The 12,585-nt window shown below is 44.3% G+C and overlaps 1 protein-coding gene across 2 annotated transcripts in view; it reads right to left on the bottom strand.

Annotated features, from left to right (window-relative positions):
* The window catches only part of LOC140993804 (nidogen-1-like), a 38,505-nt gene that overhangs the window by 22,248 nt on the left and 3,672 nt on the right, over nucleotides 1-12,585 (bottom strand). Inside the window, exons 1-2 of one of the 2 annotated variants that reach the window (XM_073463353.1) lie at nucleotides 11,023-11,412; nucleotides 278-580 (exon numbers count right to left, since the gene is read on the bottom strand). In XM_073463353.1, coding sequence (XP_073319454.1) covers nucleotides 278-580; nucleotides 11,023-11,229 — 510 coding nt within the window. In that variant the 5' untranslated portion in view covers nucleotides 11,230-11,412. Of the gene's footprint in view, nucleotides 1-277; nucleotides 581-11,022; nucleotides 11,413-12,585 lie in introns of those variants that run through there. The other variant, XM_073463360.1, reaches the window with a different exon arrangement.

The following is a 12,585-nucleotide window of genomic DNA, read 5'->3' as shown; positions in this document are numbered from 1 at the left end:
AATTCTTCTTCATGTCTTCGTCTCTGCGCTGACTCTGCGTGTCTGAGACAATTCTGGCGTCCAGCAGTGATAATTACAGCAGGACGCTCTGACATTAAACTGCAGCATGTGGTCTCACTTTGAGGACCAAACATCTCTGGAATAAAAATCATCACTTATCTTCGCATTGTGGAACTTTTGTTGCTCTCATCCAACGAGCGAGGGAGTAATCTCCTGACTCAATATTTCTACCTACAGTCACCTATCATCTGCAAACTAAACAGTGTGCCTCCCTCACCTTAGCGTCCAGTCCGTCTCCTCGTCCGGAGGTCCCTCTGGCCGCCATGTTCTCCCAGGTGACGATGAAGGCGCTGGTGGGCTCCACGCCGACGTCTCTGGGGAAAGCTTGCCTGATGTGTTCGGCGGCTCGACTCAGCACCTTAGGGCTGCTGTCCTGCCTGAAGTAGACCTTCCCCTGTCCGTCACTGTCGTCCAGGTCTCCCAGCAGGGCTGCAATCATTTTGAAACCGGCGGGCATCTTCCCCAGGTACTCCACCTCAGCCGGAGGCTCGGCGACGGACACAAATCCATTCGTGTTAATCTGGAACAGAAGACGTAGAGTTTATTTGTTGTTGAGAGGTTTAACACAGTATCGATACAGTGTGGTCCTGTGGACGAAGCACATGTTGTCCAATCAGGCCAGTTCAAAAGAAAAACACACCACCTGATTCTTTTTTATATCTCAGAATAAGACTGAGACAGAATAAGAAATATTTATTTTGTTATGATGTAGGATCTAATAATTATGATGCTAAATCACAAAACTAAGAGAAGGCAGATTGATTTGATGTTTCTCTGGTTGTGTTTTAAATCAAGTCTCCAGCTGCTGTGAAGCTCCAGAAATGTTCTGTGGACTACGACACTTCACCTGACTTTATATCATCAGGAGGAGATGACTGAGCCTGACTTTATATCATCAGGAGGAGATGATGGCTGAGCCTGACTTTATATCATCAGGAGGAGATGACTGAGCCTGACTTTATATCATCAGGAGGAGACGATGACTGAGCCTGACTTTATATCATCAGGAGGAGACGATGGCTGAGCCTGACTTTATATGATCAGGAGGAGGTGATGACTGAGCCTGACTTTATATCATCAGGAGGAGGTGATGACTGAGCCTGACTTTATATCATCAGGAGGAGATGATGGCTGAGCCTGACTTTATATCATCAGGAGGAGACGATGGCTGAGCCTGACTTTATATCATCAGGAGGAGATGATGGCTGAGCCTGACTTTATATCATCAGGAGGAGATGATGGCTGAGCCTGACTTTATATCATCAGGAGGAGATGATGACTGAGCCTGACTTTATATCATCAGGAGGAGATGATGGCTGAGCCTGACTTTATATCATCAGGAGGAGATGATGGCTGAGCCTGACTTTATATCATCAGGAGGAGACGATGGCTGAGCCTGACTTTATATCATCAGGAGGAGACGATGGCTGAGCCTGACTTTATATCATCAGGGGGAGATGATGGCTGAGCCTGACTTTATATCATCAGGAGGAGATGATGGCTGAGCCTGACTTTATATCATCAGGAGGAGATGATGGCTGAGCCTGACGCCTCAGTTGCTGTTTGAACACAGTGAACTGCGACCGTGAAGAGCGAAGACTCAACAGCTTCAGTTTATGTCTCAGTGACGCCTCCGCTCACATCAGAAGCAGCTGGTATTTTATCTTGTATGATCTCGTCAACATCCAAGAAAAAGTACAAAAAAGTACAAAAATATTTTTACTGCAATCAATTATTTAGTCTCTTTAATGTCCCATATTATCACTTTTTCCATGAACCCAAGGTGACACCTGCAAATCTCTTGTTTTGTCTGATGGACGGACCAAAAGACAAAAGATTCGTAGTTTTTTAAAGAAGTTTTTGTTTAAAAAAAATGACTGAAACGATGAATCGATTATTTAAAACAGTTGCAGGCGAGTTAAAAGAGAAAGAAGCTGAACAAATGTTGACACACTGGCGTCATCTGTCAGAGTCCTGAGGTTTAGAGGGCGGATGAAGTGAACACAAAGGAGCTGAAGATAATGTGACTGTCTCATTAATGTGAAAGGCTGCAGAAACAGACGCTTGTTGTTCACGTTCAGCCGACACCCACAACCTCACACACACACACACACACACACACACACACACACACACACACACACACACACACACACACACACACACACACACACACACGAAGACGCTGCTGCACTGACTCAGTTCAGTCTGACTGACTTCAATCACAGTCAGCTTCATGTGCTTCAAAATGATAAATGGATCTTGATGGAAACATTCAGGGGTTTACGGTTGCTGATGTCTAATGATGAGGACGATCTGATTGATCTGAATCTTAAATTATAGTTCAGCAGTTATGGCCGGTTTCAAACTTGGAGACAAACAGGGCTCCAGTTTGATGTTGGATTAGACTTGATTTAATCAAAGGGGACCTTTGGGCCTTGGCGAAGGTATGCACTCTACTGAGTTTTAGTTTCAGTTGATGTTGTGTATGATGACCTGATGTGCAGCAGCAGCAGGTCGGAGCGAAACCTGCCACGTGTTTGACAGATTGTCATGAATATCCCATCAGCTGTTACATATGACTGACCAAAGGATCATGGGACATATTCAGCTGGTTAATGTGGATCAGGAGACAGCAGCACAGATCTGTTACCAAACACTGTCATGTCTGACGGCACCAAAGTTAAATATGAAAACCTTTAAACTACTTCAGGACCACAGTTTTATCTTCAGCCAGCAGAGATGATCTGTGGATCTGTCGTTCCTGAATCATCTTAAATCTGCCGGCTCTGTATTCACTGAACGCTGCAGAACCTTTGCAGCAGATTCAAGTCGCCGTGTTTATTCAACTTTTTGCATACAAGAGCATTTCAGAAATGTGTCAGTCTGTAACGTCCTGCAGCAGGTAATCTCATCTTTATCATTCACACAGGAAGTGAGCTGCAGCTGCTGAGGACAGAAAGTGATGAGCAGCTCCAGACATAAACTGTGTCTCACCGTCGTCCGTCTTATCTCACCGTGTACATTCAAGCAGCCGGAGAGGAGACAGCTGCTCTGTACAGACATGTGAAGAGTTACACAGATAAAAACCTCCTGGTGTCTTTAACAGGTGACAACATCATCAAACAGGTGAGATGTGTTTCACACAAAAGGTCTTCAGTCCACTCAGAGCGTCAATCACCACATTTTAAGATCCCGTCCAGAGAGGAGATGAAATCAGAGCCGAGGGAGGAGAAGCCGTCCTGCTCCACTGGCTCTGTAAAGCCCGGACGGTTTGAGAGGAGACTTCCTCCTGAGAAACGCATGAATGACGGCAGCATGTGGGCGAAAGGACGAGTCTCTGCGGCCTCAGCAGGTATCTGACTTCAGAGGAGACGCCTGCAGAGCTGAAGACACTCGAGCTTCATCACAGAGCAGACAGGAAGTCTTTTGTCTGAGCGGAGCAGGCCAACAAGCTAACGACGCTCCCAAAACCTCCAGTGAGGCTGAGCAGAACAGACCCGGGAACTGGACCTGGGTCGTCCTCGACAAACTTATCCCAGCTCGTTCCCTCAAACAGTTCATATCAAATATTCTGCTGAATTCATGTAACTGTACTCGTGAGACTTTATCAGTGATTGTCTGTTTCATTTGCTCATGCAGCAAAAGAGAAAAGACATTTCCTGGTATCCCTGCCCACTTTATCCAATCAGCACCGAGCAGAGCGACACAATGCATCTGTCAATTTTCAAAATAAAACACCAGGTGCGGACTCAGGATCTACAGCACAAACAGACAAATAACTACACGATTTTAACCACGTAGCTACTCAACCACAGCAGAGCCGCAAAAATAAAGGAGAAATGATGAAATAAACACAACAACATCAGGCAGGCAGGACGCCGACAGCTGATCACGTGAGTCGAATGTCAGAGTTTATTCTGCAAATCTGTTTCCATCAAACATTTAATCATTAACAAAAAACACCTCAAGCGAGCGCACAAACTTTTTTTGCGAACTAGAGGAAGTTCGCCAGGTGATGAAAACACTTGAAGAGAGAAAGAAAGAAAGAAAGAAAGAAAGAAAGAAAGAAAGAGCTGCCTCGAAAAAATAGCTAAGCGAGGTGACGTAGAGAGGATACAGTTTATTATTGAGCGATTTCAAACTCGTCTGAGCTCATTCCTGACATCATCCACAGACAAACTTAACTTCTCTGTACAAACTGAAACCAAACATTTCTTCCTGTTCACCATCAGTTTGAAGAGAGCGGCTGTGAAGTCTCAACACATCTTTCTGTTTTACTCTCAAACACAAATCCCAAAACCAAACACGACTCTTCTTGACGTGTGATAGAAGCTTTAGATCAAACACTCGTTTCCACTGTTGAATCTAATCCCAGCAGAGATGTGACTTCAGAAAGTGCTGAAGACTTGGGCCAGAATTGTTTTAAAGCACAAAGGGGAAAAGATTTCAGTCCAAACTAATGAAAACAGGAAACACATCTAAACACACATTTACTTAATTATAAGTAATCAATCATTTTGCTGTAGTTTGTGCTTCACAGGCTGAAACAGGCAGACGGTTTCCTTCAGTCTCCACGTTGGACGTCTCCGCTACATTCCTGTGATACTCTGAGCAGCAAGTGACCTGCTGTTAGTACATGTACTGTAATAATACATGTACTGTCTGAGTGAACACTGACATCACACATGTCCGACCCCTGAGATCATCATTATCAGTGTGAGAACAGCGGAGGGAGGAAACATGCCGACCGCTGACATCTGGTTTTTGGACGACAGATGTATTGCATCTATACATTCCAGATGTGTGGACTGAGCGAAGACGCTCCGCTTCCTGTCGAGGGCGACCGACTGGAAAACCTCCGCAGCAGCAGCAGCAGCAGCTGGAGCCGAGCCAGAAGACTTCATTTTACTACATCGAAGAGCTGTTCTTAAAGCTGACGTCACTCTGAATATCAGTCAACCTGAAGAGTGTCAGTGTGGTGGTGATAATTACTGGGGAACCACGGACCAACAGGATGTCACTCTTTTTGTGGGGGTAGGAGGGGCAGTTAACAGAGGGGGGGTGGGCGCTTTATGGGCCGCAGAGTCAAAGTGAACAATTAGAGCTTCACGCTGTGGGAAAATACAGCTGAGAGAGACGAACAATGACAGCTGGGAGTCTAAAAACACCAGCTTTTTACTAACTAACTCCAGCTCCGCTCAAACGCACAGAACTTTAAATTCTAGTGCAGATCCCAAAGCTAATAAAACAAAAACCCAAACTCATCTGGCTTTGACTTGATTAGGAGTGTCACGAATCTCCAAATCCACAACTTCACTTTTGGGTCAAAATTCAGTTCGTTTGCAACATTTTGTTCAGTGCTGACAACAATAAACAACAAAAGTTTACTCAAATCTGTCAGGAGTGAACCCTCTTCTCAAACAAATCAATTAAGGATCTCTGATAAACCAACATGTCTGCCGCTGTCAGAGCTTCCTCTGGCACCAGTCAGCTGATCGTCTTCATCACACAGGAGGAGAGTCTGGAAGTGACGCTGCAGGCTAACACTCAGCTAGCTACAGGCTAATGCTAAGCTAGCTACAGGCTAACACTCAGCTAGCTACAGGCTAACACTCAGCTAGCTACAGGCTAATGCTAAGCTAGCTGCAGGCTAACACTCAGCTAGCTACAGGCTAATGCTAAGCTAGCTGGGTCATTTTGAAGTGTTGTTTTTTATTTTCTTTGGGAGAATCGATCCTGTTCTTGATTTTGATGAAATGATCCAAAACTTTTCATTTCAAGTTAATTTCGATCAATTTGCAATTTAGAAACCAGATCCTCCATTTCTGGAGCTTCACAGTAAACTTCTCAAACTCAAACTGAGTTGTAACAAAAGTGACCTGAAAAGACTTTTATCTCCATCTCTTTTAGCTTCGCAGCTCCAGTGAAGACTTCATCTTAATAAAGGGTTTAATATCATCTCCTCAGATCAGGTTGTGATCTCTGTGGAGGAGATGATGGCTGAGCCTGACTTTATATCATCAGGAGGAGATGATGGCTGAGCCTGACTTTATATCATCAGGAGGAGATGATGGCTGAGCCTGACTTTGTTCTATTAAAACTAGTTGGGGTTGAACTCGTCACAGGTTTTAGTAACGCTGAGGAAACTGACGCTAGTGTTGGCTGGAGGGATTCAACCAATCAACTCAAAGACCATAAAGATATCACAGCTCGTGGGGTAAAACCAACAGGACAACAAGCATCATGTCTCCTGTCCTGCGAGTGAACTCAGGGTGAACGATGTTAAACGCTTCATCCTCCAACAACAAACTTGATTACACGTCTCCTCAGAGTTAATGAAACAAGTCTGGGGACCAGAGCGAGACCTTCACCATGTCCCATCCACTTCCTGTAGAGACACTGAGTGATCTGTGTGGTCTGAAGCTTGTTTTAACAGGAGGAAGGAAAACAAATGGTGAAGCGACCGAACAGAGAAGAAAAAACAGTGTCGACGGCGACGTTTCAGTCTGTTGACGAGGTCCAGCAGCTTGAGCAACTTCTGAGCTAATGAGTCAAAAAGTCGAGAAGAGAGCAAAACGAATTTCAAGCTGTGGACACGACACTGATCACTGATCACTTTCTAAAAGTTTGATTCTGGGCCCCATTTATATTCTGTATTTTGAGGTGAAAATGATTAATAGGTGCAAAAAGTTTTGGAAATGTTCTTGTCGATCACCTCGACTGCTGCTGGGAAACCGCCTGCAAAAGCTGCAACATAATCCTGACGGGCAACTGCCTCAACTCATCAAAGCTGCGTCCGCTTAAAATGCAGTTTTTGCCGCCGACAGGCTCAAAGTGCCTCTACAGAGGTGGACCATCTGACTTGTGTCTATAATTGGTTTTCACTCCCGTCACAGGTGTTTATCGGCTCCAGCTCCAACACCTGGGTGGTCACGCTTAGTTTCACTCTGATGCTACGACGCACGCTGACATTTAAATACCTTGATGAGTTTTTAAAAGGGTCTGAGGTAAAAGATATGAAAAAGTAACCACGGTAACACAAGGACGTTTTACTAAGAATAGATTAAATAATTTGATCGTGCAGCTCTTCTAGACTTTCCAAATATTATCAGACCGACGTCCTCAAATTCAGATGAGTCTGGTCTCGAGGGTCGTGACGCTCAAATAAATGTATCCACCATTTTACTGACGCTTCTTTCACAATGTTAGTTTATAGGAAAAGTCTTTGGGCCACAGTGCATCACGTGACGATTTAATTACAGAGTTTGGCCACTATGAAAAAGTGGCTTCAGTGACTGGACCTGTGGGAAAGTTGACTTAGCGGCCAAACACTTTGTCTATATTCTTACTCAATTTAGACATGAGCCACACGTCGTCACTGGTGTGGAACAAGAAAAACAACACAAGGGAAACAGTCTGAGCACTACAGGCTGCACAACGTGGAAGATCTGGTAATTTTACACCCAGGAAGTCAAACTTTTTTGGCTTCATGTGCCGAAGAACGAGGCTTCAACCCAAACCCAACGCTCAACAGAGATGAGAGATGTTTTCCTGACCTCGTTAACTCTCGGTGCTGATCCAGGAAATATTTCTCACTTTCTTAAACATTGTGAGGGCATTTTTCCACATCTTCCTAAATTTCTCAGGGAATAATTTAAAAATCCAGATCTAGCAGATTTAAATAGGTTTTATTTTATATTGGATTGAGGGGAAGAGTTGGGCCTTGGCGGAGGTATGCACTCTACTGAGAGCCACACTGTCCTCTGGATGTCGTCTGATGAGGGTTTTGATCTGCTGCTTGTTTACAGGGTATTTGTGACGTACCACACCAGACAGCAGTCAATCCCCTATTTTTAGCAGGTTTACGTGTTATTTAGATTTTATTTTACTAAATTCAAAACACGTCTGTTCATGTTTTTATACACAAATAAAAAAAGCATAGGTGGAAACTCAGGCCCGGCCAGATTAAATCTTATTGTTGAGCCCACATCAGCCCCGTCAGCTCCAGGTGACTGAGACCAGGATCTCTAATGTGCTGTCGGTCAGTTAGTTTGTAGTTTATTTCACTAAACCACAGCTTTATTCAGGGATGAGCTCAACGGGAGCAAAATATGAACCAAAAATATATTAATTTTAACTCCATTGACACAAAGACCGTCTGCAAACAGAACCAGTCATGAGGTCAAACAGCCGGACCCGCCCGAGGAGACTTTCTTCTGTCGTACAGATTTGCATTCAATCAAAGCACCAAAAACAACTGACAATGACCCTTAAGCTTTTGAGGGCCCCCCAGGGTCCGAGGCCCCCGAGGCTGTGGCCCAGTTTGGTGCAGCAGCTTCACTCACAGTCCAGATTTCCTCCAGTAAAACCTCAAATCAAATGAAACCAAGCCGAGTTCAAAAGCGAGAAACCGGAGCAGATGTGTTTCAGTGTAGATGCTCAAATCTGGATTAGTCGTCACATGACCTGAGGAATGCATTCACTGTGTGCGTGTGTGTGTGTGTGTGTGTGTGTGTGTGTGTGTGTTGATGAAAGGCTTATCTGTGCTGGCTTTTAATTGACTCACATTCCAGCCTCTGTTCACCGACAGTCCAACACCTCCGCCCCTCTGAACAAACAGACCTCCACCTGTCCGCTGACCAGTGTAACTGAGTACATTTACTCAAGTACTGTAGCTCAGAACAGATCTGAAGTACTTGTACTCTCTACTTGAGTATTGTGCTTTATACTTTCACCTCCAGCTCTAGTTACTCCACTCATTAAGAGTTTTCACACAACAAATGAAGAGTTTATAAAATTACACGTGCAGCAGAATCAAGAACATGAATTAACTCTGATCATCATTTTAGTCTTTTTCTTCTGCTTTAAGCTTCACAGCTGGTTTCAGATCTGCTGCTTTTCCTCTGAATGATTTGAATTATTTGAACGTGTCTGGAAAAATGTTGGGGTTTGGACTAAATCGGCCGTTTTGACATGGTTGCAAAAAAAGCCTTTTTTTATCATCTTAGGAATATCGTAAAAAATTAGACCGTGTTCGACCCAGAATGATGCTGAAATGCCAATCAGTCCCTCCAGGATTTCGCAGATTTTGTTGTGATTGTCGCAGCCTGAAATGCCTGATTTTGCAGCAGCTTTTCTAAAAAAATTGCAACGGACGTTGTGAAGCTGCAGGAGCATGTGAAAACTGCAAAAAAAAAAAGTTATGCTCGGTCCTTAGCAGCGAGTTTTGCAGGTAAATGTGAGACGTTTGCATCTTAAAATCCAGAAACAAGGAGGTGAGTTCGCTGAAGTCAGACAGAGAAGTCCCTTTAAACAAATTAAAAACCCATCTTTTAAATTTGACTTTCAATGTGAAGTAACTGCATCAATGTTATTCTTTTACTGCATTACTGTTTTATCATTATTATATATTTTATCTCATCTTTCTCCTGATTGGTTTGTTTGTCGTGTATTATTTTGTGTCCTGTCCTGTTAAAAACTTTGAGCTGCGTCTTTGCATGAAAAGTTTCTATATAAATGAAGTTATCTCGAACAGACATCGTGATGGTGTCACTTTGGGCTCAGGCTCGTCTTCACCACATTTCTCATCGATGGATTCATGGAGACAATAATCAGCAGATGAAATGAGCTCCACCTCCACAGCTACAACAGTAAAATCCTGCTTTTCCACAATGACTGAGTCACATCACCGTCAGAGCAGTCGCAGCCTGCAGGGACTCTTCACTGACGGACTTTTACGCAGCATTTCCAATGTGTATTAGTACTTTTCCTTCAGTGAACGACCTGAATGCCTCCTCCTGCACTGCTGCTCACACACCAACACTTCAACGTGTCGCCACAAAACCACAAATCAAACACTCAGTCACAGCAGCAGCTCCGGCTGCAGCGAGACTCGCCGACAGACGACTCTTATCCAGCAAACACTTACAAAATGTGTGGAGGTGATTAACAGCCAATAGAAAACCTTATCAGGTGTCAACAAACAAACAAACAAACAGAGAGAGAGAGGGAGAGCAGACAGAGTCCTGAAGACAGACGATCAGCTTATCAAACACTCATCAGGCTGAGAAATCTGCATTTAAAGAAGTTCAGGTGGCAGTTAAAGACCTTAAAACGACTGAAAGGCAGAAGTTCATCACAGCGTGAGTCAAAGACAGAAACGTGATACGAGCTGAAGTGTCTGCAGGAGGATGAGCCCTGAAAACAGCTGGAGCTGAGGAGGAAAAGTGACCGACAGTGATCAGTGGATCAAAAGAGCACAGACAGACCGATCAATCAGGCCTGGGTCAATAATCAATAATCAAATAGAATCACTTTAACTCTGAAGTGAATTAAGAGGAAAAAACAACCAAACATCACTTTAAAAAAAAAAAAGCTCCAAAATGTCTTGAGCTTCACTGTAAACCAGCTTCTTCATGCAGCAGAATTTAATGCCAAACTCCCTTTAAAAACTACTCGATTTAAGGGAGCGGTGTGATTCCAGCGTGTGGACTGTGAGGAACATTTAACATTTTAGTTTTAAGTAGTTTAAGTTACTTTACACAGACAGACGTCACCACAGCAGTGATACGAGATGTTTCAAATGATTTCCGAGGCTTTGGGATGAAGATCTGCTGAAGGATCAACAATGTTTGTTTGTTGTTGAGACGAATAAACAAATATTCTGTTCTGAATATTGATGTTGTTGTTGTCTGACCGCTCTGAACCTTTAACAATATGAGTGATTAAGAGAAACTAAAGATGCAGCTGCAGCCACACAGCGACCAGGACGTGAATTACCGCCGAACCTCACTTGGATTTCACTCATTTTAAGTGACAAACAGTGACCGGAGCTAAAGTTAGTGACTGAGTGAGTGCGGTTCGGTCCAGGCTGCCGTTATTCTGGAGCACGTATCCGACTTTGATGAATGAACGTGGGGGTTAAATGTGGAAACGTCCTCGGCCGGAGGTTCAACTCACGTAGACTTGGTCGAAGGCGCCGCTGAAGAAGAGCAGGGAGCCGCTGAGAGGCAGCGCGGCGCTGGAGTCGGAGCCCGGCGGCAGCTGCTGGTCCCCGGCGTCCTCTCCGAACTCGAACAGCTCCTCCAGCTCCAGAGCGCGGGTCCAAACACCCAGGCTCAGCAAGCACGACCAGACCCGGAACCAGCTGCGGGACCCGGGACTCATCTTCTCTCTTCAAAGCTCTGCGGACGCGGTCGGACCAGCGGTGCTTCCCCCGTGACTCAGCCGGGGAGGAGGTGCGGGCGGCGGGCGACACGAGCAGCGAGTAGCGGCGGACTGAAGCGGGCGGAGAGGCGGGAGGGAGGGACGACCGCTCAGAGGAACAGCGGGGCAACAGCCCGGGGGGTGTTTAAGTAACAACCTCAGGACTTCCGGTCAGCTTTTTTTCAAAACAAAAGTCTCAACGATGAACAAAAAGATCGAATTACTCTTCAGTATGAGTTAAATATGAGTTAAATATGAGTTAAATATGAGTTAAATATGAGTTAAAGCAGAAGCTACGAGTGCGACACTGACACACACTTTACTTTATAGAGTCCGGAAATCAGTTCGCATTTTCGCACTTCCGGTTCCCGCCTCTCAAAGTCTGCGAGTCTTTTTAACGTGTTTTCAGTTAAATGTGTGAAATAAGGTGTGTTACAGGCTGAACATATAAACTCAAAAACATTTAAGGTGAGAAACTGAGAACTAGCTGCAGAAATTAGCTCTAAAACCTGGAAATCAGTTAGCATGTTAGCATGTTAGCACGTCCAGTTCCCTCATCTCAAAGTCTGTGAGTCTGTTAAATGTGTTTTGTTCTCCAACATAAACTCATCATTAAATGTCCACAGTTTAATTATGAAGCTCTTCATGTGTTAAAAACTGTTAGCGGTTGCTAACAAGTGTCTGAATGAGGCTACAGAGGTTGTCGGGGACATTAAACGTCCTCACAGCGAACACGGAGACTCATCTGCTCACTAGTCCGTCTTCACAGGCCACTTTAGTTACACACTGTTCTCACTCTGACTTTACAACTCGTACTACATAGATCAGTTTATAGAAAACCTGGATAGTAATTGTGCAGTGAGACGCTCAGTGGTGGAGACGTCATGTGACCGTGATGTCGTCTGTTTGTAGCCGAGCATTAGCTTTTTACTGCTACACATTTAATTTACACTTCAAACAGCAGAGTGGAGTTCATCTGTGGAGATTATCTGGTGAACAGAACCTGGACGGATCAGAAACTTGAGTTTATTTTCTGTAATAATCCAGAATCCAGTTCAATAATCCCACAGAGGAACCAGAGCGATGCTAACTTCGGGGTTAGCCTAAAAAATACATCATCCCTACACCGCTGTATTATCCAAATGTAACTGAAAGCTATCAAGAGTCCTGCCGCGTCATAACTCAATTTTATGATGAACATTTGTATTTTTTTACTTTTAACTTGTGGGATTAAAAAGTGGATTTATCTTCACTCCTGTTTATCAGCCTGACTGCAGCAGTGATCCGGAGGTGACCTCCACTGTCGGGTGGTTCTGT

This window comes from Pagrus major, chromosome 1 (genome assembly GCF_040436345.1).
Source record: "Pagrus major chromosome 1, Pma_NU_1.0".
Taxonomy (NCBI): Eukaryota; Metazoa; Chordata; class Actinopteri; order Spariformes; family Sparidae; genus Pagrus; species Pagrus major.
The sequence above is the reverse complement of the archived record's forward strand: the minus strand, read 5'-3'. Positions and strand labels throughout refer to the sequence as shown.